We start from the raw sequence: 27,855 nt of genomic DNA on the forward strand, positions 1-27,855 counted from the left end.
GCTCGGGATCATCCGTAATCTGTAAAATTAACTTAATAGCCTCCAAAAGATCAGGAACATCCACATGTGAACCACCCTCCCCATCAGCCGTATCCGAGTCAGAACCTGTGGGGTCAGTGTAGGTGCCGTCTTCATCCGACGAGGTGTCCGTGACAGCAGTGAATTGTGAGACTTTTTAGTAGTCAGGGACTGGTTCAACTTCTTTATTTGAGCAGATAATTAGTCCGCCCACGGCGGGTTAGCTGCAGGGACCACAAACGGTTGCACCGGCATTGGGGGTCCCATAGGGGGTGCTAGTTTATGAACTAGCGTTTGCAGAAGCGTGGAAAAAGCGGCCCACGGCGGGTCATTATTTGCCCCCGTTGCCACCCTCCCACTGGGGGGCAAGGAGCCCCCAGAACCAGAGCCCAAAGCTGCTATATTCTCCTCATAGGTATCTGCGGCTTCAGCAACACCGGCAGTGTGTTCAGCCCCTGAACCGTTAACCTCAGAAGCAGACATGATATAACTTGCAGTATCAGGTAACACAGTACAATTTGTTTAGCAGCACAATACCTCTAGCCCAAACCCCTGCGCAGTGTAGTCAGCACCAGCAGAGATAAAGGAGAGATATGGTGACTAAATCACAGAGAAAAATACGTAATACAGTATATCTGTTATGAGCCACGGCAGTGGCTCATTCCTGTTTTGCATTTTGGTTATGTATTTTATGTTATACTTCTGTTTCTGTTCCCCGTGGGTGTTATGGGGTGTCCGGAGCCCACCCTTAAGGAGAGGGTACTGTTATGAACCACAAGCAGTGGTTCATTCCTGTTCATGCATTTTATGTTATAGTTCTCTTGCAGGCCTGGATTTCCCTTTGCTCTGGTTTAGAAGACTCTTGTTTGCTGCCGGTGGTGAGTCTGTGTAATTGCAGCCTGTTTCCATGTGTTTAGCCTCACCTGTCTGTTAATTGCACTTGTCAGTTGTGCAGCAGGGCAGCTGCGCAACATAATTAATTAGTTTCTCTGCAGCTATTGGAGGGCTGCCTGCTATATTCTGTCTCAGTGCATTACACAGACGCCAGTGATAGCTTCTGTCTAGCTGCTTCCTGCCTTGAAGCATTCCTGTCCAGGAGGCCTGTGTCTGATCCAGTGTCTGATTCGGTGTCTGATCCAGTGTCTTGCCTTGAAGCGTTCCTGTTCAGAAGTCCAGTGGCTTTGTCTGTTCCTGATCCCGTATCCTGTTCCTTGGTGTCCACTGGTCTGTCATTGGAACTCTGCCTGTCCTCCGGTCCTGAGAGCCTGTGTCAGCTACTTTGGGGGTTCCTGTCCATTTGCCAGTATTTGTACCGGTTTCGTGAGTAGCGGCTTTGCCGTGTCCGTCGGCCAAAGCCGTAGCTTGTGGACAGCATTTCCTTTGTTGTTGTTTATCCTGGCGGCTGTGCCGCATATGCGTTTAGTTTTAGATCTCTTTGTAGCCCCTAGCTCTCAGTTTGGTTTAGTTAGAGGTCCCCTTGTTATCATCCCGTCTCGGTTTACGCCTTGTCTCACATTAAGACCTGGGGGCATCGGAGTTGGGCAAACCTAATCCGCCCTTCAAATGCGGCTGCCATAGGCCCAAGAAACCATAGCCTCGCAGGCGTAATCTGACCACGCGGGTGAAACAACGGAGGTAGGCTGCTAGGGGCTATTACTACACCTTGCCTTTATTTCAGCGTCATGTTCTGGTGCTTTGGACTCATTTCGCAACACCTCTTTCGTTCTGAGCACCAAGAATGTAACAATATCTTTGTGAAAATCCTATATTAGATAAAACCTGACGCACCAAGCCCCCTCAGGTTATAGAATATAGGGATAGCAGGTTGAGTGAAAGACACGAAATGGACACCACTCAGCTATCAAATGCACACACAGATAGTCACAGTCTGTACAATGCAGAGGTTATTACTAACAATAATACTGCACTGGACTAGCTTACACAGCTATATAACAATAGATATAACAGTACACAGTAAAAACTGGATGTATATCACAGGGTAATTGTACTAGGAAACCCTGACTAAGTGCACTCTTTCTTAACTAACACTGACTAAAAAAGGCAGGTAGAATACTTAAGTGTCTTGTAAAGTCACAGCACTGACAACCAGGCGGCTTTACATAGGAGGATTTGCCCAAGCATTCCCAGGAACAGTGAACTGAGGGATAATGGCGCCACAGACACTGCCAGGGAGTGAGGGAGAGACAGATATGCAGCTCCAGGGCGGGAACAGTTGCAGAAAATGGCGCCCTGGGGCTGGAGGAGGGGCTCCAGGTCCAAGCTCTATCCCCCTGCTGGCAAAACCACCGGGTACTGCGGGCTCTAATAAAATGGTTTATAGAGAACACCTGACCTGTCCCATGCCCTGGTGATCTAGTGGGATCGCCTGTACTGCCACAGTGTCCACCGCCAGTGCGCGCGGCCCGCCTCCCACTGACCGTGCCGGATCGCGATAAAGACCGGGTCCCGCAAGCGGGACCCACTTACCACCTCCCGAAGTGCGGCCACACGATCCCGGAGAGCCCCCGTCATGTGTGCCTGACAAGAAGAAAACCGGAGCCTCCTGCTGTAGTTACCCGGCAACCAGGGCTCGGGAGTGTACAGCGCCACTGGGGAGAGCCGGAGCTGCAGCCATGAATGTCCACTGACATGTAACACTGCTGCTGCCCTTGAAGTCTTCACTTTTTTCCTCAGAAAAAAAACTCTTCTTAGGGCTGCCTGGAGCAGCCCCTCTGTTAAGTGCCTGCTACTGCAGCACCAACTACAAAACTGAGATCCTGTGCAGGGAGGTGGGGTGATATAGGAGGCGGCGCTATGCATTCTGGGAAGAAGGTCAAAGCATTTAGCGTGTTGGTGCCTCGGATCAAGATCCTACTCTACACCCCACTGTCCATTCCTTGTGGAGCCCAGTGTACCCCGCAGCAGAAAATATGTTTAAATGTTCTGGTAAAAGTGAGCTCCCACCTGTACATGATGATGCTTATACACAAAATGACAATTAGCAGTTACGTATGCTCTGTGCTCTACCTACCACACAAGCCTCTCCTCGTGAATATAAACTGGTAAATATGTGTGAGGGCAGTGGGGAATTACAGGATGGTACCAATAGTGTCGTCACACCAAGGACAGGGTTGTTTTTCGATGATCTACTAGAATACCCTCCCAGTTCAGCAGCTTGACCAGAAAGTTTAACTAAAGACAAAAGATAGATTGAAAAGTAACTTGCGCCCTAGCTTCAGCTCGGCAGATCCCCAAAAAGGAGCACCACTCCTCTACAGATACAATACAAACAGAAAGAGGCGATCTCCCAGCGATGCTATGTGTAATTTTCTGATCCGTATGTGTTCCTGTTCCTCAGATAAAGAACACAATATAAAGTATATCCATTAACATGTGCTGATGCTTCAATAAATTTCTAAAGTCACTCCTCTTAGTGACTGACCTGGGTTAAATAAGATGCATTCACATAACGGTTTCTTTAATACTGCATACAATCGGCCACCATCAGCTTATCTACACCAGGCTTACCTTTATGATAAGCCCTATGTGCGCTGAAAGGTATCTTTTCCGGTCTCTGTGTCTGGACCTTTGTTTTCTCCACTCAAATGGATCCAAATGACAGCGAATAGTGATAAAATATGTATTTATTTAAAAAATAAAATTACCCACCAACATTGTGGGAATAATAAAAAGTTTGAACAATAAACAAAACACTGTACAAGGTACCCAATATATAAGACCAAAAGACCACTTCCAATGGTACCGGTAGGATGGATAGGGGTAAATGTTCTTAATACTTTGAAAGTGAAGAAAATATTACCCACAAAATGCCGCCAACCACCGTGGAAGGGTCTGGTCCAGGGTCCCCTTGTAGTAAACCAACGCGTTTCGGATAAAATCCTTCCTCAGGGTATGACCCTGAGGAAGGATTTTATCCGAAACGCGTTGGTGTAGATAAGCTGATGGTGGCCGATTGTATGCAGTATTAAAGAAACCGTTATGTGAATGCATCTTATTTAACCCAGGTCAGTCACTAAGAGGAGTGACTTTAGAAATTTATTGAAGCATCAGCACATGTTAATGGATATACTTTATATTGTGTTCTTTATCTGAGGAACAGGAACACATACGGATCAGAAAATTACACATAGCATCGCTGGGAGATCGCCTCTTTCTGTTTGTACAGAAAGTTTAACTGTTACTGCTGTCACCGTCTCTGTTCCTCCTTTGGTAATCTCTGCGGCTGCCTTGGAAGCAGAAGCCACAAGATCAAAAGCCATCTCCAGAACAAGAAGAGGAAGGCGTGTGGTATGATTTGTGGGTAGTTATAATGTCGACATGCATCAGGTCAACATGAGAAAGTCAATATGGCTGAACTGTCAGCATGGCAACATTAATAACGTCTATGCAGCTGAATTCCTAGATTCCCCTTTGTCATTGACGGAGATAGTTACAGCTATTAAAATGTTTCCTGGAGGCAAAGCACCGTGGGCTAGACGGAATACCTATTGAGCTCTATAAAAAACATATAGACTTTTATGGGCCCAAACTGCTTACTCTGTTCAATGACTTATTGAAACTTTGCTCACTACCTGACTCTGACAGAAGCTTTGATAATAGACCTTTTGAAACCAGATAAAGACCCACAGAAGGCGGCCTCTTATAGACCTATCTCACTACTATCTTGGCAAAGATCCTGGCACTTTGGTTAAATTCTGTTATAACTCAAATTATTCACATAGATCAGACTGGTTTCGTGCCAGGGATGACCACTCTAACTAATATAAGGCATTTATTTACGCATCTGCAGAGCCCTCGCGGGGACACCGGCTCCTCTGTTATAGTATCTCTTGATGCTGCTAAAGCTTTTGATTCAGTGGAGTTGGCGTTCTTGTGGGGGTCTATGGCTCGCTTCATCATTGGACCACGCTTTATACAATGGGTTAAATTACTTTATTCAACCCCCTCAGCCAGGGTCTCGGTAAACGGTTTAATTTACTCTGCCTTCCCTCTGGCGAGAGGTACAAGGCAGGGCTGCCCATTATCCCCTATCCTTTTTGGCTTGGCAGTGAAATTGTTAGCATGTCTGATATGTTCTGAGCCGAGGGTGGGGGGCTTCCGGGTGGGACACGTTACGGATAAAATTGCCCTATACGCGGATGATATACTGTTGTTTATATCAGACTATAGTAACACCATGCCCTATATGTTGCATATTATTGTCACCTTCGCGGGTACTCTGGTTTGTCCATCAATTGGAAAAAGTCTTGCATCCTACCCTTTTGAAGTCCTTGTCCTAGTGCCCTCCTTGCGGATCTCCCTCTTCGATGGGTAGACTCATTTAAATATTTGGGAGTGTGGGTCACAAACAGCACCTCTCAATATTTTTCCTTAAATATAAAACCACATGTGGATTATTTGCATGCCCGTATCGCAGTGTGGGGGACTTTACCCCTCACTGTAACGGGTAGAATAAATCTAGTGAAAATGGTCGCCCTGCCTAAATTGCTATATGCGCTGCAGCACTCCCCTGTATATCTCCCACTAAAAACCTGATGACCTTCTTTCATCCATTGTATGGTCTAGTCATCGGGTGAAAATGAAATTGGACACCCTCACGCGCCAACGAGATTCTGGGGGCCTAGCCCTCCCTGAATTCAGTCTGTATGACCAAGCAGCATAATTGGTGCATATCAGTAAATGGTTACACAATCCTGATAGGGATGAATTGATTTCCTGACTTCTTTATGAAACAGACCAAGACTGTACCCCAATACAACTACTACTGAGTGACAATGTGTCACTTTATAAATTCCCAGTCATCAAACATGCAATTTTGGTCGGGAGACAGACACATAGACTGTTGCAGGGAGAGGGCTGGTACCCGGAAATGCCCTTAGCATACACGCGTACCCTTAATGAGCTTGCTTCAAAACAGGTTAGGGAGGTCTGGCACCGTCATGGGGTAAAGTCTCTTGGACAATTATATCACAGGGATATATTTAAGACTTTCCAACAATTCCGGGAGGATTATAATATTCCTACCTTTTATTTTTATCTTTATTTACAACTCCACCACACTTGTCAGACACAATTTGCGGCTGCCCCCCTGATGCTCCAGGACACACCTGCTCGTGCACTATTTTATAACACTCAAGACTGTACTATTTCAATATTCTATTTGGCTCTGCTACATGCCTACCATAAAGTGGCCCTTCCTTCTATTTAATCTAAATGGGAGGCCCCCCTCCTAGGACCCATCTCACACGAAACTTGGAAGTAAGCTATAGGCGCCTCTGGCCTGGCGACCACAACAGTTCGATATCAACAGGTCCACCTTTTTGTCTTACACAGAGTCTATATTACCCCGGAGAGGTTATTGAGATACGGAGGGAGGACAGATTCTAAATGTCCCAAGTGTGCTCTGACAGGGGGCACCTTTTGGCACACGCTTTGGTCTTGTCGAATGGTTAATGCATTCTGGCAGGATGTAATCAGGATTATAGTTTCCACTGGAATACCTGCGGATGTACTGTCCCCTCTTGTGTGTGTGTGTGTATTGGCGGTGGTGGATGAGGAGTTGCTGGATGCCCCCTCCAGATGTTATGTTAAAAATGTATGTGCCCTTGCACAAGTATCTATAGCCCAGTCGTTGATGGCACCCACTGGCCCAGATACAGACTCATGGATAGCCCTAGTGAATACCACGGTAGCACATGAAAAATTTGTCTACATATCCAGGAAAGCCATCGCTAAATTCTATAGGATATGGGATAGGTGGCTATCTTCACCATATGCCAAGGGTACTCGCATCAATATGCTCTGTGGTGCCAACTCAATTTCATAATGGTACGTTATGTTGTTACATATTGTAGAAAAGAAACAGTAACTAATGATCACACAGTAATAATGTTTAATATACTGTTCATTTAGGTTGATAACCTATAAGGCTGATACAAATAGCCAGTGCAATATATGTGTGGTCCCATACATATTCCACATTGATTGAAATCAAGTTGTTCCCATTTACACTTTATCCTGTGTTCTTCGCTTGAATGCATATACCAGTATTGTCCATCTCTGTTAATCTTCAATTTAATGCTTCACTATAAACTGCTTTATTAATGTCAATAACAGAAATGTTCTCAAGTAATGTTTTATTTGTTTTTGGTTCTGTAACCAAATCAAAACACAATAAAAATTGTTGAATTAAAAATAAATAAATAACGTCTACACGGATGATATGTCAACATAATGAACTATTGACAAACCGACCCTGATGATCTAGTGGTGTCTTACCGTCTACTGGTGGCTGCAGCATCTCTAGCATCGTCTTCTGGTCCCACGTCGCTCACGCGTGGAGCAGTTCTGGTATCGACCTCTCAGCAGCAGCATTCCGGTGAGTATTCTACTCCCTATCCCTAATTCCTACCCCACACCCTCCCACTAGTGCAGCTTAACTCTAACCATCCCAGTAGTGCCTAACCATCTCAGCGGTGTCTAAGCCTAACCATCTCAGCGGTGTCTAAGCCTAACCATCTCAGCGGTGTCTAAGCCTAACCATCTCAGCGGTGTCTAAGCCTAACCATCTCAGCGGTGCCTAACCCTAACCATCTCAGCGGTGCCTAACCCTAACCATCTCAGCGGTGTCTAAGCCTAACCATCTCAGCGGTGCCTAACCCTAACCATCTCAGCGGTGCCTTACCCTAACCATCTCAGCGGTGCCTAACCCTAACCATCTCAGCGGTGCCTAACCCTAACCATCTCAGCGGTGCCTAACCCTAACCATCTCAGCGGTGCCTAACCCTAACCATCTCAGCAGTGCCTAACCGCCGGCATCCTCTGAATGTCGAAATTTCATATGGTGACATTTCAGATGTCCACATTGTAAACATTGTGACATTCTGAGGATGCCAATATGGTGTTTGTCGACATGTTTAACCATATCGACAGTCTAATATTGACACTATGAATACTGACATGGTTGCTGTCGACCATCTGACCAGATACTAAGAGGAAGGAGGAACAGCCGAGATACATGATGAAGGTCATTTGTGACATTTACAATAAAGCAACAGCCTAAAATACTTTTACCTTTGGCAGCAAAAACTTGTAAATAATGGGGGAGTCACTGCAGTACCCATATATAGAACTAGCATTGCTTCCGAGCACAGCTGAAAACAGAGGATGTTCCACTTTGTATTGTTGCTTCTGGACCGTGCTGTCTTTAAACATCCCACGATGATCAATGTATTCAATGGGACCTATTAGTACAATGTAGAGGAAACACATCAGTGCAGAACAGAAACCTTTCTGTGCAAGAAAGCACAGTGTTTAAATATATGGAACTACTGTCGTTCTTCCTGATGAATACGTATCACATAATCTCCATTCTCACAGACCATACATAAAAGAAATACCCAATACCATTGGATGTATTTTTTGAAAAGATTAAACGAAATACACTCATATTTTGCAAGATGAAAATACCACACTGTAGTGCCCCCAGTGGGTCACATTATGTCACACTGTAGTGCCCCTAGTAGGACACATTATGTCTCACTGTAGTACCCATAGTAGGTCACATTATGCCATACTGTAGTGCCTCTAGTAGGTCACATTGTGTCAGACTGTAGTGCCCCTAGTAGGTCACATTATGCCCTACTGTAGTGCCCCTAGTGGTCACATTGTGTCAGACTGTAGTGCCCCTAGTAGGTCACATTATGTCACACTGTAGTGCTCCTAGTAGGTCACATTATGTTACACTGTAGTGCCCCTAGTAGGTCACATTATGTTACACTGTAGTGCCCCTAGTAGGTCACATTATGTCACACTGTAGTGCCCCTAGTAGGTCACATTATGTCACACTGTAGTGCCCCTAGTAGGTCACATTATGTCACACTGTAGTGCTCCTATCAGTTCATATTATGCCACATTTTTATTCCCCCAAAAAGTCACATGCCACTGTGTACTGTACCCAGTAGGTCACATTATGCCATACCGTAGTGCCCCTAGTGGTCACATTGTGTCAGACTGTAGTGCCCCTAGTAGGTCACATTATGTCACACTGTAGAGCTCCTAGTAGGTCACATTATGCCATACCGTAGTGCCCCTAGTGGTCACATTATGTCACATTTTAGTGTCCCTAGTAGGTCACATTATGTCACACTGTAGTGCCCCTAGTAGGTCACATTATGCAACACTGTAGTGCCCCTAGTAGGTCACATTATGCCACACTGTATTATTCCCAGTAGGTCACATTATGCCACACTGTAGTGCCCTAGTAGGACACATTATGCCACATTGTAGTGCCCGCTGTAGGTCACATGACACACTGTAATGCCCCCAGTTGATAACATTATGCTACACTGTAGGAATCCAGAATCACAATATGCCACACTGTAGTGCCCCTAGTTGGTCACAATATGCCATACTGTAGTGGTCCCAGAATTACATTATGGCAGACTGTAGTCCCCACAGTAGGTCACATTATGCCACACTGTACTATATCCAGTAGGTAACATTATGCCACACTGCAGTGCCCACAGAAATCATTTGGCTTCACAGTGATCCTAATGGAACATATTATGCCACACTGTAGTGACCCCAGTAGGGGGTATATTTACTAAAATTCGTAATTTTCGGAAAAAGGTCAAAGTTCAATCACGAATGACATCGAAAGTGTAAAACTGCAACTTTTTGAATTTATTACGACTAATTTACTAAGCTGTCGTATTCGGATTTTTCATTTGTTCCGATGTCGATGTCATTCGTGTCTTTTTTACCTTTTTTACGGCAGTGATTAGCAAAACACTGCCGACTTTTTCAAAATGAATCTCGGCCGGATCTGTGTGATCCGTGCTGGGGTTCATTTTTTTTAAATAAACACTGTAAAACGGAGGAAAAAAATGCGTGGGGTCCCCCCTCCTAAGCATAACCAGCCTCGGGCTCTTTGTGCCGACCCTGGTTGCAGAAATATTGGGAAAAAAATGACAGGGGTTCCCCCATATTTAAGCAACCAGCATCGGGCTCTGCGCCTGGTCCTGGTTCCAAAAATACGGGGGACAAAAAGAGTAGGGGTCCCCCGTATTTCTAAAACCAGCACCGGGCTCCACTAGCTGGACAGATAATGCCACAGCCGGGGGTCACTTTTATATAGTGCCCTGCGGCCGTGGCATCAAAAATCCAACTAGTCACCCCTGACCGGGGTACCCTGGGGGAGTGGGGACCCCTTCAATCAAGGGGTTCCCCCCCCCCCAGCCACCTAAGGGCCAGGGGTGAAGCCCGAGGCTGTCCCCCCCATCCAATTGGCTGCGGATGGGGGGCTGATAGCCTTTTGTGAAAATGAAAAGATATTGTTTTTAGTAGCAGTACTACAAGGCCCAGCAAGCCTCCCCCGCATGCTGGTACTTGGAAAAACGGGCCCGCTGGTACCTGTAGTACTACTACTAAAAAAATACCCAAAAAAAGACAAGACACACACACCTTGAAAGTAAAGATTTATTACATACATCCACACAAACATACAAACATACTTACCTATGGCCCCACGCAGGTCGGTCCTCTTCTCCAGTAGAATCCAAGGGGTACCTGTTGAATAAATTATACTCACCAGCTCCAGGGTCCCAGGCTCCTCGTAGCATCCATTTGTAATCCACGTACTTGAATAAAATAAAAAAACGGACACCCGAGCCACGCACTGAAAGGGGACCCATGTTTGCACATGGGTCCCCTTTCCCCGACTGCCAGAAACCCACTGTGACTTCTGTCTAAGTGGGTTTCTTCAGCCAGTCAGGGAGCGCCACGTTGTAGCACCATCCTGATCGGCTGTGTGCTCCTGTACTGACTGACAGGCGGCACACGGCAGTGTTACAATGTAGCGCCTATGTGCTCCATTGTAACCAATGGTGGGAACTTTCTGCCCTGCGGTTGACCGAAAGTGACCTCACCGCTGAGCAGAAAGTTCCCACCATTGGTTACAATGGAGCGCATAGGCGCTACATTGTAACACTGCCGTGTGCCGCCTGTCAGTCAGTACAGGAGCACACAGCCGATCAGGAGGGTGCTACAACGTGGCGCTCCCTGACTGGCTGAAGAAACCCACTTAGACAGAAGTCACAGTGGGTTTCTGGCAGTCGGGGAAAGGGGACCCATGTGCAAACATGGGTCCCCTTTCAGTGCGTGGCTCGGGTGTCCGTTTTTTTATTTTATTCAAGTACGTGGATTACAAATGGATGCTACGAGGAGCCTGGGACCCTGGAGCTGGTGAGTATAATTTATTCAACAGGTACCCCTTGGATTCTACTGGAGAAGAGGACCGACCTGCGTGGGGCCATAGGTAAGTATGTTTGTGTGGATGTATGTAATAAATCTTTACTTTCAAGGTGTGTGTGTCTTGTCTTTTTTTGGGTATTTTTTTAGTAGTAGTACTACAGGTACCAGCGGGCCCGTTTTTCCGCCGCATGCTGGTACTTGTGGTTCTCCAAGTACCAGCATGCGGGGAGGCTTGCTGGGCCTTGTAGTACTGCTACTAAAAACAATATCTTTTCATTTTCACAAAAGGCTATCAGCCCCCCATCCGCAGCCAATTGGATGGGGGGGACAGCCTCGGGCTTCACCCCTGGCCCTTGGGTGGCTGGGGGGGGGACCCCTTGATTGAAGGGGTCCCCACTCCCCCAGGGTACCCCGGCCAGGGGTGACTAGTTGGATTTTTGATGCCACGGCCGCAGGGCACTATATAAAAGTGACCCCCGGCTGTGGCATTATCTGTCCAGCTAGTGGAGCCCGGTGCTGGTTTTAGAAATACGGGGGACCCCTACTCTTTTTGTCCTCCGTATTTTTGGAACCAGGACCAGGCGCAGAGCCCGATGCTGGTTGCTTAAATATGGGGGAACCCTGTCATTTTTTCCCCCATATTTCTGCAACCAGGGTCGGCACAAAGAGCCCGAGGCTGGTTATGCTTAGGAGGGGGGACCCCACGCATTTTTTTTACCGAAAATAACCACTTTCCCACCCCTTCCCACTGATATACATGCACGGATCTCATGGATCCGTGCATGCCTATCCAATCACGGGGAAAAAAAGCAGGTCTGTTTTTTTTTAGCACTTTTTTACGAGTTGTAATTTATCACGGCAGTGTTTTTTTTTTTTTTGCTTTGCACTTCTTAGTAAATGACCGAGATTCATACTTAAACAGCCGCGTTTTGACCGATGGTGTATTCATTTCTAATTTTTTCTTGGACTTCCAAAAAATTACGAATGCCCTCATCACTGCCGTGATTTGAGTTTAGTAAATTACCGAGATGACACTTTGAAGAAAAAACGTCATCTCGGTCAAAATCGGGACCTTAGTAAATATACCCCTAGGTCACATTATGCCACACTGTAGTGACCCTAGAATCACACTATGATAGACTGCAGTTTCCCCAGTCATAGGGAGGCCAATCCCCGGATCGGGATCGGCAGGATCCCGGGATTTGGGCCCAAAAACGGCCGGGATTCAATCCCAGGATTGGAAGCTCCAATCCCGGGGATTGAGGGATCAGCGTTGAGCGTCCACAGGACGCTCAGATGCTGCCCAGCTCCCTCCTCCCATCTCCCCCTGCGCAACGTGACCTGTGCCTGTGAGGTCACGCTGCGCTGTCGGCAGCCGCAGAGCCGGAAAGTACGGCGGACTTCACCCGCCGCCTCGTCCCGGCTCTCCCTGCACTCACCCGCTGCCTCCTCCCGGTTCCCCTGCACTCACCCGCTGGCTCATCATCACCCGCTACCTCGCTGTACAGGTTTGTACGTTTTTTTTATGTCTGCAGGGCGGGTGGGGAGGGGCGGGGCGACGGACGGACAGAGTCTAAAGCCAATCCCGGGTATCCTGGGATTGACCATTTTTCAATCCCGATACCCGGGATTGAAAAGATGGCCCGGGATTGGCCTCCCTACCCAGTAGGTCAAATTATGACACACTGTACTGTACCCAGTAGGTCACGTTATGCCATACTGTAGCGACCCCAATCAGAAATTCCAGTGCACTAGTTAATAGCTCTCTGGTACAGTACTTCGATATCTTACATCATTATGTAATGAATAGCTTAGATCATCACAAATCTTTTAGAAGAAAATAATAAATAAAAAAAGTTGTTTTTTTAATCCTTTTTTTTTTTTGTCAGTCCCAGTGCCTATACTCATCCTTCATAGCGCTCATCTTATCAAAAATCCAAATGTAAAACACCACCATGCCATTAAATCATTACATATCTGAAGGACAATGGAACGGACATGGGACCTTATTCAGCTTCAGTTGTAGTTTTGTTGTTTTAGCAAAACTGTAACTGGCTGCGATCGCATGCTGGGGGCCGCCCAGCACAGGGCAATGCCTCCCAGCATGCAAATAACCGTCAGCGATGTGATTGCAATTCAATTGCGATCGCATCGCTGATTAGTGTATGACCCCCCTCCACAGCTAGGCTACAAAAGCAGGCGCAGGGTGGCCATCTTTCAGTGGGCACGTGTGACATCACGCGGCCGACCCAAATCCACCCCCTTTACTAACGAAATGCCGGCTGAACCTGCATGCCCGCTCCGTGAATGCCTCAGCCTGTCAAGCAGGCAGAGGCGATCGCATCTCACTGTGTGTGCACTGCACAGATCGCATCGCTGATGCGTCGCATACTGAATAAAAATTCTACATTGTATGACCAGGAGACTTGTAAGTGTCACCACTTCTTGTGGTACTATAGCACAGAATACACAAACACAGACTTGGGAACCATACTTTTTTGTTCACAAATATAGTTTGACGCACAACTTCTATAGCATTTACTTGATAATAGTTTCAGTGATAGAGAAAACAGCTCCAGCTGGGTGCCTCCCGCCTCCTTCTCCTGCTCTCCCGTGGGACAGACAAGCGCCAGAACCTTAACGTGTTGTGTGTCCACTGAGCTTAGTGAAGACAATGACAGGATATCTCCACCAACCACTGCAAAAGAAAGCAAGATTTGTCCATGCAAAAGCTACACAAGGTGAACATACAGCTACAGATGATGAGTTATTGACTTCAACTGTTTTAACAACCCGGTGCACACAGTATGAATGCAATCAGCATTTTGTCTATCGTAGCTAGGATATAAATTACATCTCACCTGTTATATTTGGGTATTTACTTACTAAGAATCATAATATGTGATATCAATCACAGGCAAGTGCCCTGCTAATGACCAAGTGCCTTGGGCCCTCTAACCACTGCCAGACAGTATTGAAGCTCAGTTTCCCCAGTGGGCTTTTATTGGTAAACTGTCCCTAATGCTGTGATAAATAGCAATAGAAATCTTTGAGTGTGTACACACGGTGAGATATTATCTTACGATTTTGACTATATAGTCAAAATCGTAAGAAAAGTTATACCCCTTTTACACCTACGAGCACGGGTCGCAGCCGGGAGCCTGACACGGGAGCTGCCCCCTGCTGCGACCCGTGCTCGGTCCCTTTCCCATCAGCAGTCACAACCCGGCATATGCCGGGTTGGTGACGCTTCTAGCTACACGGCAGGGGCGGCGCAGGGAGATCACATGATCTCCCAGCGCCGCCCATCCATACAGTGTAAACGGGAGCCGTGTCGCATCGACACGGCTCCCGTTTACACTACACCCTACCCGGATCATTCCCGTGTCCTACCCAGGTAAATAGCCGGGTAGGATTCACGGGTCACTTGATCCGGGTTGACCCTTTTCCACTTGCCAAAAACACGGGTAAATGCGCGCCCCCGTGCATTTACCCGTGTTTTTTGAGCTAGTGGAAAAGGGGTACTAGTGCAGATCGCAAGGTAAAAGTCACCTTGCGATCCCGATTCGATGCCGATGCGCGGTCGTCATTGCAAGCCTAGATTGACTGTGCAGGCAAGTCAATTTTGACTATTACTGAAATAAGTGAATTCTTGATGACTTTATCTGTCTCCTCTTAGGGAGAAGCCAGGTTTATCACGTCATTAGAACCCCCTCCATCGCTGCAAAATGCAGCTAAATGCCGGTCTGGGTGAAGGGGACAGAGGGCTAAAATAACACAAAATGTGTCATAATACCCCCCTATGGTATTAATCTCCTCAAAAATGGAGGTCTCCTGCATCTTCTGGGAGAATAGTATGTATATGATTAGTAGTACTAGCAACAGATACATAGGTAGAATAAGTAGAGACAGCAATGTATTCAAGGTGTTAAATAATGAAATTAAAAAATGATGATTGACTTGTTTTTAATCAATTAATTTTGCAAACACGATAACAGAGTCTTGATTCAAACTACGTGCCAGAAGCATTTTGCTGAAAAGTGGAGCCAGAAAGACGTTTGTCTTTATATAAGCTGCTTATACTGTATTTTCATAAAACAATTCATAGCAAGTGATTAACTGATGCAAACTTACATTCTAGTTTTTGTATACTAATTTCTAATGGTGAAAATGGAAATCGAGTAGTGGCAGTATGGAAGCTATAATCTATATTCCCTACCACATGTACATGCACACATACATACTAGGGTTCATTTTTTAGTTGGAACAAAATTATATTTTTGTATATGCAAATAAAAAAAAACAAAATAAAAAAACTGCTTATTAGTAGATGTTAGAAAATAAATATAGGACAATAAGTCACTTCAATCTCAACAATCAAAAGGCACAGAATTAATGTTGCATCACACTGTAAATGCAACAAGTCTGTAGAATTAGAAATAAGGTTACCAGAGGTGAGGCCAAAACTGCAATTGGGATACAAGCATTTTATTTATTTAGGCCCCCTCATGCCCCTGTGAATGCATCACAGCCCCCACGTGCCAAGATATATGCCTCAGAGCCAGTGGTGCAAGTGGGCGGGTACGGGTGGGTACGGCGTACCCGTAAGAATTTAGCCGTGGGTACGCCGTACCCACACCGACGGGCCGCCGCCGCTCCTCGCACCGCCGCTGATGTGTGAGGGAAGGAGAACGCAGCCTGTGCCTCTCCTTCACCTCAGTCTCCGGCGGCTGTCATAGTTTAATTCAGCGCCGATCCGTGAGCCAATCAGAGCTCGCGGTGCGAGCTCTGATTGGCTCACGGATCGGCGCTGAATTAAACTGTGAGACACCCGCCGGAGACTGAGGGGAAGGAGAGGCACAGGCTGCGCTCTCCTTCCCTCACACAGGACGGCAGCGGCCAGCGGCAGCGGTGAGGGGGGAGGGGGGGGGGGGGGGGTTGTTATACCTGGCACTGGGGGATATCTGGCACTGGGGGGGCATTTCTATCTGGCACTGGGGGATATCTGGCACTGGGGGGCATATATACCTGGCACTGGGGGGCATATATACCTGGCACTGGGGGATATCTGGCACTGGGAGGCATATATACCTGGCACTGGGGGATATCTGGCACTGGGGGATATCTGGCACTGGGGGGCATATATACCTGGCACTGGGGGGCATATATACCTGGCACTGGGGGATATCTGGCACTGGGGGGCATATATACCTGGCACTGGGGGATATCTGGCACAGGGGGGCATGTATACCTGGCACTGGGGGATATCTGGCACAGGGGGGCATGTATACCTGGCACTGGGGGATATCTGGCACAGGGGGGCATGTATACCTGGCACTGGGGGATATCTGGCACTGGGGGGGCATGTATACCTGGCACTGGGGGATATCTGGCACTGGGGGCATATCTGGCACTGTAGGGGCATTTCTGTATCTGGCACGGGGGGCAATGTATATCTGACACAGTGGGGGCATTTGTGTATCTGGCACTGTGGGGCAATGTGTATCTGGCACTGTGGGGCAATGTATATCTGGCACTGTGGGGCAACGTATATCTGACACTGCGAGGCAATGTATATCTGGCACTCTGGGGGCATTTCTGTATCTGGCACTGTGGGGCAATGTGTATCTGGCACTGTTAGTCAATGTGTATCTGGCACTGTGGGGCAATGTATATCTGTCACTGTGGGGCAATGTGTATCTGACACTGCGAGGCAATGTATATCTGGCACTCTGGGGGCATTTCTGTATCTGGCACTGTGGGGCAATGTGTATCTGGCACTGTGGGGCAACGTGTATCTGACACTGCGAGGCAATGTATATCTGGCACTCTGGGGGCATTTCTGTATCTGGCACTGTGGGGCAATGTGTATCTGGCACTGTTAGTCAATGTGTATCTGGCACTGTGGGGCAATGTATATCTGTCACTGTGGGGCAATGTGTATCTGGCACTGTGGGGCAATGTATATCTGGCACTGTGGGGCAACGTGTATCTGGCACTATTGGGGTCATACGTGTATCTGCCCCTCCCCCATATGTGTATCACGCCCCCATTTCCATTGACCACGCCCCATGTGGCATTTGGCCACACCCATTTTTTTGCACGCGCGCCTTCGGCGCGCGCACACAGTACCCGTAAGACATTTTTTCTACTTGCACCACTGCTCAGAGCCCAATCATGCCCCTTTATATACCAACCCAGAGCCCCTCATGACCCACCTCTTGCCCTCTATTTGCTCACCATTGCCCCCCCACATGCCCGTGGAATGCCCCATATGCCAATTTATATGCCTCAGTTCACCTCTCATGCCAATTGATATGCCTCAGAGCCCCATCATGCCTTAATTTGCCAACTCAGAGCCCCCTCATGCCCCACCTCTTGCCATCTATATGCTAGTCAGTGCCACCATAAATCATGATTGACAATGGCAGAGCAGAGCCCCCAGATCAAAGCCTGCCACAGCCCCAAACCCCCTTGCCTTGTCCTACCTGCACAAGAGCAGATATCTACCTGAAGGACAAGGTCCTCTAGCCCTGTGAGCACAGACATAACTGCCCCCTTCCATATATCTTCCCATCACCTAAACATAACAAAGTACAGGATGAACTAAAATTTGTCTCCAACCACTCTGTACATACCTTTTACAATAGTCCAAGCAATGTGAAGAAGAGCAGGACATTATACTGTACAGTACGTGAAAGTGTGCTCTGTTGGACTGCATTATTTTATTATTATTATTTATTACCAGTCATTTATATAGAGCACACATATTCCGCAGCGCTGTACAGAGAATATTACCCATTCACATCAGTCCCTGCCCCAGGGGAGTTTACAATCTATATTCCCTACCACATGTACACACAGACACATTCACACTAGGGTTAATTTTTGTTGGGAGCCAATTAACGTACCAGTATATTTTTGGTTTGTGGGAGGAAACCGGAGTACCCAGAGGAAACCAACGCAACATGGGGAGAACATACAAACTCCACACAGTTAGGGCCATGGTGGGGATGGAACCCATGACCTCAGTACTGTGAGGCAGTAATGCTAACCATTACACCATCCGTACTGCCCAATTATTTTGTGATCAAACTGCAGTGAGAAAACACATCTTGGTTTTGTATCCACTAGTCAACGTTAGTAGACAAATGAGACTGGGAGAACTTTAGAGAGATTTATGTACTATGCGTCAAGCAGAGGCGTCAGAACGTTTTTCAGTTGGGGGGGGCAGGATAAAAATCTCAGTTTGGCGCCCCTAATTACTGGACACCTTAGATGGGTCACTTGTACCTGTACGGAACTCCTGTACGGAACTCTGGTAGAACCCCCTTACACACAATATGCCTGACAGAGCCCATTATTTACATTGTAGAGCGCCTACTCCTCCTCATTCATCTCGCCTCTCCTTCTCATCCCTGTGCTCTACTTCCCTACCCCACGGTTAGTATATACACAGGGTAACAGAGGGACATACACAGGGTAACAGAGGGACATACACAGCAGTGCCGTAACTAGGCATTTTAGCGCTGTGTGCAAGAAACGGTATTGGCGCCCCCCCTCCCATGCAAGATAGGGGCAGTGGCTTCATGGGGAAGGGGTGTGGCCACAAAATAATACCAATCCATACTACGGTGCACAGTAGTCTCCATTATTCAAATTACGCTGCACAGTAGTGCTACTACACCAGGTAGAGCCCCTTTTATACATTACAGCAGACAGTCCCCCTTTTACACATTACAGCAGACAGTCCCCCTTTTTACACATTTCGGCAGACAGCGTGTCCTTTTTACACATAACGGCAGACAGCGTCCCCTTTTTACACATTACGGCAGACAGCGTCCCCTTTTTACACATTACGGCAGACAGCGTCCCCTTTTTACACATTACGGCAGACAGCGTCACCCTTTCTACACATTACGGCAGACAGCGTACCCCTTTTTACACATTACGGCAGACAGCGTCCCCTTTTTACACATTACGGCAGTGCACACTCCCCCTTTTTACACATAACGGCAGCCAGTCCCCCTTTTTACACATTGCAGCAGGCACAGTCCCCCTTTTTACACATAACGGCAGCCAGTCCCCCTTTTTACACATCATGGCAGACAGCGTCCCCTTTTTACACATTGCGGCAGCCAGTCCCCCTTTTTACACATTGCGGCAGGCACAGTCCCCCTTTTTACACATTGCGGCAGCCAGTCCCCCTTTTTACACATTGCGGCAGACAGCGCCCCCCTTTTTACACATAACGGCAGCCAGTCCCCGTTTTTACACATTGCGGCAGGCACAGTCCCCCCTTTCACACGTAACGGCAGCCAGTCCCCCTTTTTACACATTGCGGCAGACAGCATCCCCCTTTTTACACATAACGGCAGCCAGTCCCCCTTTTTACACATTGCGGCAGGCACAGTCCCCCTTTTTACACATTGCGGCAGACAGCATCCCCCTTTTTACACATAACGGCAGCCAGTCCCCCTTTTTACACATTGCAGCAGGCACAGTCCCCCTTTTTATACATAACGGCAGACAAGATAGATAGAGAGAGAGAGAGAGAGAGAGAGATACTTACCATCTCTCCCGCTGGCAGTCAGGCTCCTCGTGCTGGCAGCTCCGGAGGCAGGGGAGAAGGAGGAGGAGGAGGGAGGGGGACTGGAGCCGCAGCAGCGCTATTTCATTGGTAGTAAGCGCCGCTGCAGCTGTCCCCTCTCCTTCCGTATTGGCTGCCCGGCGCTGCTGTGGATGCTGGGATGGAGGAACCGCATCCCAGCATCCACAGCGGCGCCGGGCAGCCTATACGGAAGGAGAGGGGACAGCTGCAGCGGCGCTTACTACCAATGAAATAGCGCTGCTGTGGCTCCAGTCCCCCTCCCTCCTCCTCCTTCTCCGTAGCCCGGCGCTGTTCTCTCCTCCACAGCGCGGTGGCGGCGCACGGCACACACAACAGAGGCGGCATGTAATGAGTCAATTTGACTCATTACATGCTGCTGGCCGTTGCGCCCTCAGGGCAACTGTGCTGTGTGCCAGGCACACCTGGCACACAGGTAGTTACGGCCCTGATACACAGGGTAACAGAGGGACATATACACAGGGTGACAGCAGCACGTATATACAGGGAGACAGAGGGACATACACAGGGGGACAGAGGGACATACACAGGGTGACAGTGGCACGTATTCACTGGGTGACAGCAGCACATATACACAGGGACACAGAGGGACATACACATGGTGACAGAGGGGACATACACAGGGTGACAAACACAGGGTGACAGCGGCACGTATACAGGGGGACATACACGGGGACAGAAGGACATATACACACGGTGACAAATACAGGGTGACGGCAGCACGTATATACAGGGAGATAGAGGGACATACACGGGGACAGAAGGACATATACACAGGTTGAGAAACACAGGGTGACGGCAGCACGTATATACAGGGAGACAGAGGGACATACACGGAAACAGAGGGACATATACACAGGGTGACGGCGGCAAGCATATACAGGGAGACAGAGGGACATTCACGGGGACAGAGGGACATATACACAGGGTGACAGTGAGTGACCCCTCATACAGAAACTCCCTGCCCTCTCCTTCCACAGCACATCTCACCTAGCAGAATAGATCACAGGTACACCCAACAGCAATCACCCCTCACTCGGCCAGCACACAGCACCTGTATATCCACCACAGCAGGCAGCTCAGCAAGCTTAAGTTGATTTTAAGTTTCAACAAAACATTTTTCACAAAAGTAAAGCTTACTGGCTAGCTGTGCGTCCGCTCCTCAGGCTCTGCTCCCTGTGGGGTTGGCAGGGTTAAAGCGGCTCCGTGATTGGCAGGCTGTAGTGTAGGGACTGTTTGGTAGGAGGAGGAGTTGCTGCGGCTGGGCAAGCGCAGCAGCCCTCCTCCAGTGGCCATTTTTATTGCTGCCCGCTGCCCTCACTGCCCTGCTTTCCGCTCCAGCTGCTGCTGTATAAGCACAACACGTCCCGGCCAGTGCGGCCACACAGCGGGCACCTGCGGGCACTGCTGTGTGACATGTCCCTGACTCCCTGCTGTATGAGCTGCCCGATCGGAGCTGAGCTCCGATCGCGGTGGCGATAAGCAGCAGATACAGAGGGAGGGGTGGACGTTACCTGGTGTGCGCCGACCTCCTGGATGCGATGCACCGTGTGCCGCATTGTCGTGCTGCGGATTCGTGGACAGTGTCACACAGCAGTGGCCGGCGCCCGCTGTGTGGTCGGAACGTGTTGTGCTTATACAGTAGCTACTGTATACAAACACGTTTACAGTAGAAAGTAGCAGAGCCACCGTTCAAGTTATTTGCCCCGGCCGCATCCCTTTGCTCAGAGGGATGCGCCGGCACTGACCGCTGCTATCACTTTACACAGCGGGGAATGCTGCCGCTAGTGGTGGCAGCTGCAGGCTCAGCGGGCAATCGCGCTCCCGGGTGGATGGCGCCTCTCTCATGTTTGGGGGGAGCGAACTGCCCCCTTGCCCCCCCCCATTCCGACGCCCCTGGCGTCAAGTCAGGTTCTAAAACACGGCACTTCCTATCACGTACAGTATATGCAGAAAAATGTCACAGGCCAAGTTTTGCTTGTTAAATCTTTGCCCTTTAAAATTTTAGGCATAAACAAGACCAGAAACATCATGTTTCAGAACACGACGCTTAGTAAATAAACCCATTGGAGAGAATATAAATGATCCCATGAAAGCAATACAAGCACTCCATTGTTGTCACCTCCCTTTCCATTGCCAAGGTCATTAAATGCCAGCAACAAACTATGGTTTAACAGCAAGTTTCTACAGTATAATCCATTGTAATGTCTAAACAATTACCTGTGTATCCAAGAACCTGGAATGAATTGGATGGCCTGGCATCTAATACAAATACGTGTCCATCAGCTGCTCCAGTCATGAGAAAATTGCCTTTTTGATCAAAACTACGAAAAGAAAACAGTAACTGCATAAAGACTATGCTATTTGCACCTCTGTATTAATACATTTTAGAAGAGATAATAATTTCCTTGTTTGTGGGAAAAGGTTTGTTAAGAATTAAGGGCCTAATTCAGACCTGATCGCAGCAGCAAATTTGTTAGCAGTTGGGCAAAACCATGGGGGTCATATCAAGTTGATCGCACATAGCAACTTTTTGCTGCTCGTGCGATCAACCTGACGCCGCCTATGGGGGAGTGTATTTTAGCATAGCAGGGCTGCAAATGCTTGTGCAGCCCTGCTATGCTAAAAAAGTTTCAAGTAAAACAAGACTAGGGCTGCAGTTACTCACCCAGTGCAACGGATCCATCGATGAAGGTCCCGGTCCTGACGTCAGACATCCGCCCTCCAAACACCTCGACATGCCTGTGTTGGACTCACCATGCCTGGAAAACGCAGAGTATCCGCCACGGAACGCCTCCCACCTGTCCATCTTCTTGCAATCACATTTCTTGCTGGCGTCGTCGTACGCGTGCATAATGCATCCACCGCGCATGCGCCTTTCTGACCCGTTCGCACCGCGGTGAAGAACCACTGCATGCGAACGGGTCGGAATGACCCCCATGTGCGCTGCAGGGGGGGGCACATAGAACATGTGCAGAGAGAGTTAGATTTTAGAGGGGTTTGTTTAAACTGAAATCTAAATTGCAGTGTAAAAATTAAGGAGCCAGTATTTACCCTGCACAGAAACAATATAACCCACCCAAATCTAACTCTCTCTGCACATGTTATATCTGCCTCCCCTGCAGTGCACATGGTTTTGCCCAACTGCTAACAAAATTCCTGCTGCGATCAACTTGGAATTACCCCCATGGTTTTGCCAAACTGCTAACAAATTTGCTGCTACGATCAACTCTGAATTACCCCCTAAGGCTCAAACACCAAACTAGATCTGTATATGTGCACATGGCTTTATTATAGTGCCACACAGCAATACTGTGGGTATTTAAATACAATGCATTTGTTCTTATGAACATTGAAGAACAGCGCTCCTTTTGACACACTTAAGCAGGGAAATCTCATTATAACTGCATTCACCTAAGAGACAGTCATCTGTTCTGACTAACCCTCATCTCTGCATTTCCTATTATTGTTGGTGTATTTCATCATGGAATTTTCATACTCCTGAAATAGTTTTAATGTATAATTTAATATTATATTATTATTTTATTAGTTCATTATCAAGGACTGTTTTCTTAAAGGGGTTTCCCACTTTTGGTTATCTCAATCTATTTATTAAAATTGGTGACCAGGACAAAGGGCGTGATTCAGATCTGATCGCTGCTGTGCGATTTCGCACATCGGGCGATCAGGTACTAACTGTGCATGAGTATCCACCGCAATGCAACAAATCGGTCAGTGACGGTATGGTGCAAAAAATCCGATCGCACAGACATTCACAAGGTGATTGTCAGGAGGAGGCCGTTTGTGGGTGGCAACTGACCTTTTATTGGAAGTGTCCGGAAAAACGCAGGCATGGCCAAGCATTTTCAGAGAGGGTGTGTGACGTCAGCTCCGGCCCCGATCAGCTTGTTCTCATCGCACTGTAGGAGTAAGTCCTGGGCTGCGCAGAGACTGCACAAAGTGGATTTTAGCAGCTCAGCGTACACATATGGGGTATATGCAATTGCAGTCGAATTCCCGAAAATGTCGAAAAACGGGGCATTTTCGACACAAAAAAAAATCGACAATGCAATAGAGTACTTTTCGGCAAAAAAACGGACGGTCAAAAAAACTTTGCGGTCAGCGGTGGTTACCCGCGGTCAGCGGCTGACCGCGGGTAACCTCACCGCTGACCGCAAAGTTCCCACCATTGAAGATGATGGAGAGGCTGTGCGATGCGCTGTCTGACAGCTCAGACGCACATAGCCAATCAGGAGAGTGCCACGACGTGGCGCTCCCTGATTGGCTGAAGGGACCCTCTGTGACAGGAGTCACGGGGGGTCTCAGCATTCGGGGAAAGGGGTCCCATGTGTAAATATGGGACCCCTTTCAGTCCGTGGTCCGGGTAAATGCGTTTTTTTTTTTTGCCAAGTACGTGGATTACAAATTCTCAAGAGGACCGATCTACACTGGATTTTGGTGAGTATAATTTTATTTTCAGGTACATCCCGTGGATTCTACTTGGAGAAGTGGACCGAACCTCGTGTCAACATAGGTAAGTATGTGTGTGTGTCGACATGTATGTAATAAAGTTTTACTTTCAAGGTGTGCGTGTCCTGTTTTTATTTGGGTATTTTTTTTGCAGAAGAACTACAGGTACCAGCGGGCCCGTTTCCCCCCGCATGCTGGTACTTGTGGTTCTCCAAGTACTAGCTTGCGGGGGAGGCTTGCTGGGACTTGTAGTTCTTCTGCAAAAAAACAATATTTTTTTATTTTACATAAGGCTATCAGCCCCCCATCCGCAGCCCTTGGATGGGGGGGACAGCCTCGGGCTTCACCCCTGGCCCTTGGGTGGCTGGAGGGGGGACCCCTTGATTTAAGGGGTCCGCCTCCTCCAGGGTACCCCGGCCAGGGGTGACTAGTTGGGTATTTAATGCCAGGGCCGCAGGAACCAGTATAAAAGTGTCCCCCGGCTGTGGCATTATCTCCCCAGCTAGTGGAGCCCGGTGCTGGTGTAAAAAATATGGGGGACCCCTACGCTTTTTGTCCCCCGTATTTTTTGCACCAGCACCAGGCGCAGAGCCCGGTGCTGGTTGTAAAAATATGGGGGATCCCCTGTCATTTCCCCCCCCGTATTTTTACAACCAGGACCAGCTCAAAGAGCCCGAGGCTGGTTATGCTTAGGAGGGGGGACCCCACGCATTTTTTTCCTTGATTTTAACCCATTCCCACTGAAAACCATGCTCTCTCTATTTTTTTTTAAAAAAAGTATTCTTATAAAAATATATAAATAATACTTGTGTCTCTTAATAGACAAACCAAGTACATAAACCCTTCTAATATAGGGGGTCATTCCGAGTTGTTCGCTCGCAAGCTGCTTTTAGCAGCTTTGCACACGCTAAACCGCCGCCTACTGGGAGTAAATCTTAGCTTATCAAAATTGCGAACGAAAGATTAGCAGAATTGCGAATAGACAGTTCTTAGCAGTTTCTGAGTAGCTCCAGACTTACTCGGCATCTGCGATCAGTTCAGTCACAGTGGTTTGACGTCACAAACACACCCAACGTTCGCCCAGACACTCCTCCGTTTCTCCAGCTACTCCCGCGTTTTTCCCCAGAAACTGTAGCGTTTTTTCACACACACCCATAAAACGGCCAGTTTCCGCCCAGAAACACCCACTTCCTGTCAATCACACTACGATCACCAGAACGAAGAAAAAACCTCGTAATGCCGTGAGTAAAATACCTAACTGCATAGCAAATTTACTTGGCGCAGTCGCACTGCGGACATTGCGCATGCGCATTAGCGACTAATCACTCCGTTGCGAGAAAAAAATAACGAGCGAACAACTCGGAATGACCCCCATAAATAGATATGCTATTAGCAATTAAAAAAACACAAAAAAAAACATTTTTTAATTTATTTTTATTAGATTCCGCCAGCAAAGTGAGGCGGAATGAAATTGACGATATTACTATCGAAAAGCACTGTTGTCGAATCGACATTCTTCAATTGAATATACTTTTGTCGAAAAGCCGCATTTTTACCACTGCAGACATGTAGAATTTTCAAAATGTCGAATTGCAAAAAGTCGAATCTGAAACGTCCGTTTTTTCGTCGAAAAGTACTGTATTGCATTGCCGAATCCAATTCGACACGTTTTTTTGGTCGAAAATGTCCCATTTTTCAACTTTTGCGGCAATTCGACCGCAATTGCATATACCCCATAAACATGTTTTTTTTTTTTGTTTTTTTTTAATTGCTAATAGCATATCTATTTATATTAGAAGGGATTATGTACTTGGTTTGTCTATTAGAGGGACACAAGTATTATTTATATATTTTTTAAAAGAATATATTTTTTTTTAACAGACTAAAATAGAGAGAGCCTGGTTTTTAGTGGGAAGGGGTGGGAATGGGTTAAAATCAAGAAAATAAAATGCGTGGGGTCCCCCCTCCTAAGCATAACCAGCCTTGGGCTCTTCGAGCCGGTCCTGGTTGTAAAAATACGGGGAAAAAACGGACAGAGGATCCCCCGTATTTTTAGAACCAGCACCGGGCTCTGCGTCCGGTCCTGGTGCAAAAAATACGGGGGACAAAAAGCGTAGGGGTCCCCCGTATTTTTTGTACCAGCGCCGGGCTCCACTAGCTGGGGAGATAATGCCACAGCCGGGGGACACTTTTACACCGGTCCCAGCGGCCGTGGCATTAAAACCCCAACTAGTCACCCCTGGCCGGGGTACCCTGGAGGAGTGGGGACCCCTTAAATCAAGGGGTCCCCCCCTCCAGCCACCCAAGGGCCAGGGGTTAAGCCGAGGCTGTCCCCCCCATCCAAGGGCTGCGGATGGGGGGCTGATAGCCTTGAGTAAAATGAAAGAATATTGTTTTTTTGCAGAAGAACTACAAGTCCCAGCAAGTCTCCCCCGCAAGCTGGTACTTGGAGAACCACAAGTACCAGCATGCAGTGGAAAAACGGGCCCGCTGGTACCTGTAGTTCTACTGCAAAAAAAAATACCCAAATAAAAACAGGACACGCACACCGTGAAAGTACAACTTTATTACACACATGTCGACACACACATACTTACCTATGTTCACACGCCGACCTCTGTCCACTTGTCCAAGTAGAATCCGGGGTACCTGAAAATAAAATTCTACTCACCTAAATCCAGTGTCCTGTTATTATTTGTAATCCTCGTACTTGGCAAAAGAAAAACGCATACCTGATCCACACGGACTGAAAGGGGTCCAATGTTTACACATGGGACCCCTTTCCCCGAATGCTGTGACCCCCCCGTGACTCCTGTCACAGAGGGTCCCTTCAGCCAATCAGGGAGCGCCACGTCGTGGCACTCTCCTGATTGGCTATGCGCCTCTGAGCTGTCAGACAGCGCATCGCACAGCCCCTCCATTATATTCAATGGTGGGAACTTTGCGGTCAGCGGTGAGGTCACCCGCGGTCAGCCCCTTTCAGTCCGTGTGGATCGGGTATGCGTTTTTTTTTTTGCCAAGTACGAGGATTACAAATAATAACAGGACACTGGATTTAGGTGAGTATAATTTTATTTTCAGGTACCCCGGATTCTTTTTGGACAAGCGGACAGAGGTCGGCGTGTGAACATAGGTAAGTATGTGTGTGTCGGCATGTGTGTAATAAAGTTGTACTTGTCAAGGTGTGCGTGTCCTGTTTTTATTTGGGTATTTTTTTTGCAGTAGAACTACAGGTACCAGCGGGCCCGTTCCCCCCCCCCCCCCCCCGCATGTTGGTACTTGAGGTTCTCCAAGTACCAGCTTGCGGGGGAGACTTGCTAGGACTTGTAGTTCTTCTGCAAAAAACAATATTCTTTCATTTTACTCAAGGCTATCAGCCCCCCATCCAAAGCCCTTGGATGGGGGGGACAGCCTCGGGCTTCACCCCTGGCCCTTGGGTGGCTGGAGGGGGGGACCCCTTGATT

The 27,855-nt window shown here is 47.8% G+C and overlaps 1 protein-coding gene across 2 annotated transcripts in view; it reads right to left on the reverse strand.

Moving 5' to 3' along the window:
• CFAP43 (cilia and flagella associated protein 43) overlaps positions 1-27,855 on the reverse strand; it is a 265,732-nt gene that overhangs the window by 154,249 nt on the left and 83,628 nt on the right. For both annotated transcript variants that reach the window (XM_063927999.1, XM_063927998.1), the window contains 3 exons: positions 22,142-22,245; positions 13,835-13,990; positions 8,113-8,282 (listed from right to left, as the gene is read on the reverse strand). In XM_063927999.1, coding sequence (XP_063784069.1) covers positions 8,113-8,282; positions 13,835-13,990; positions 22,142-22,245 — 430 coding nt within the window. The remainder of the gene's footprint in view (positions 1-8,112; positions 8,283-13,834; positions 13,991-22,141; positions 22,246-27,855) is intronic.

This window comes from Pseudophryne corroboree, chromosome 6 (genome assembly GCF_028390025.1).
Source record: "Pseudophryne corroboree isolate aPseCor3 chromosome 6, aPseCor3.hap2, whole genome shotgun sequence".
In the NCBI taxonomy this organism is placed as follows: Eukaryota; Metazoa; Chordata; class Amphibia; order Anura; family Myobatrachidae; genus Pseudophryne; species Pseudophryne corroboree.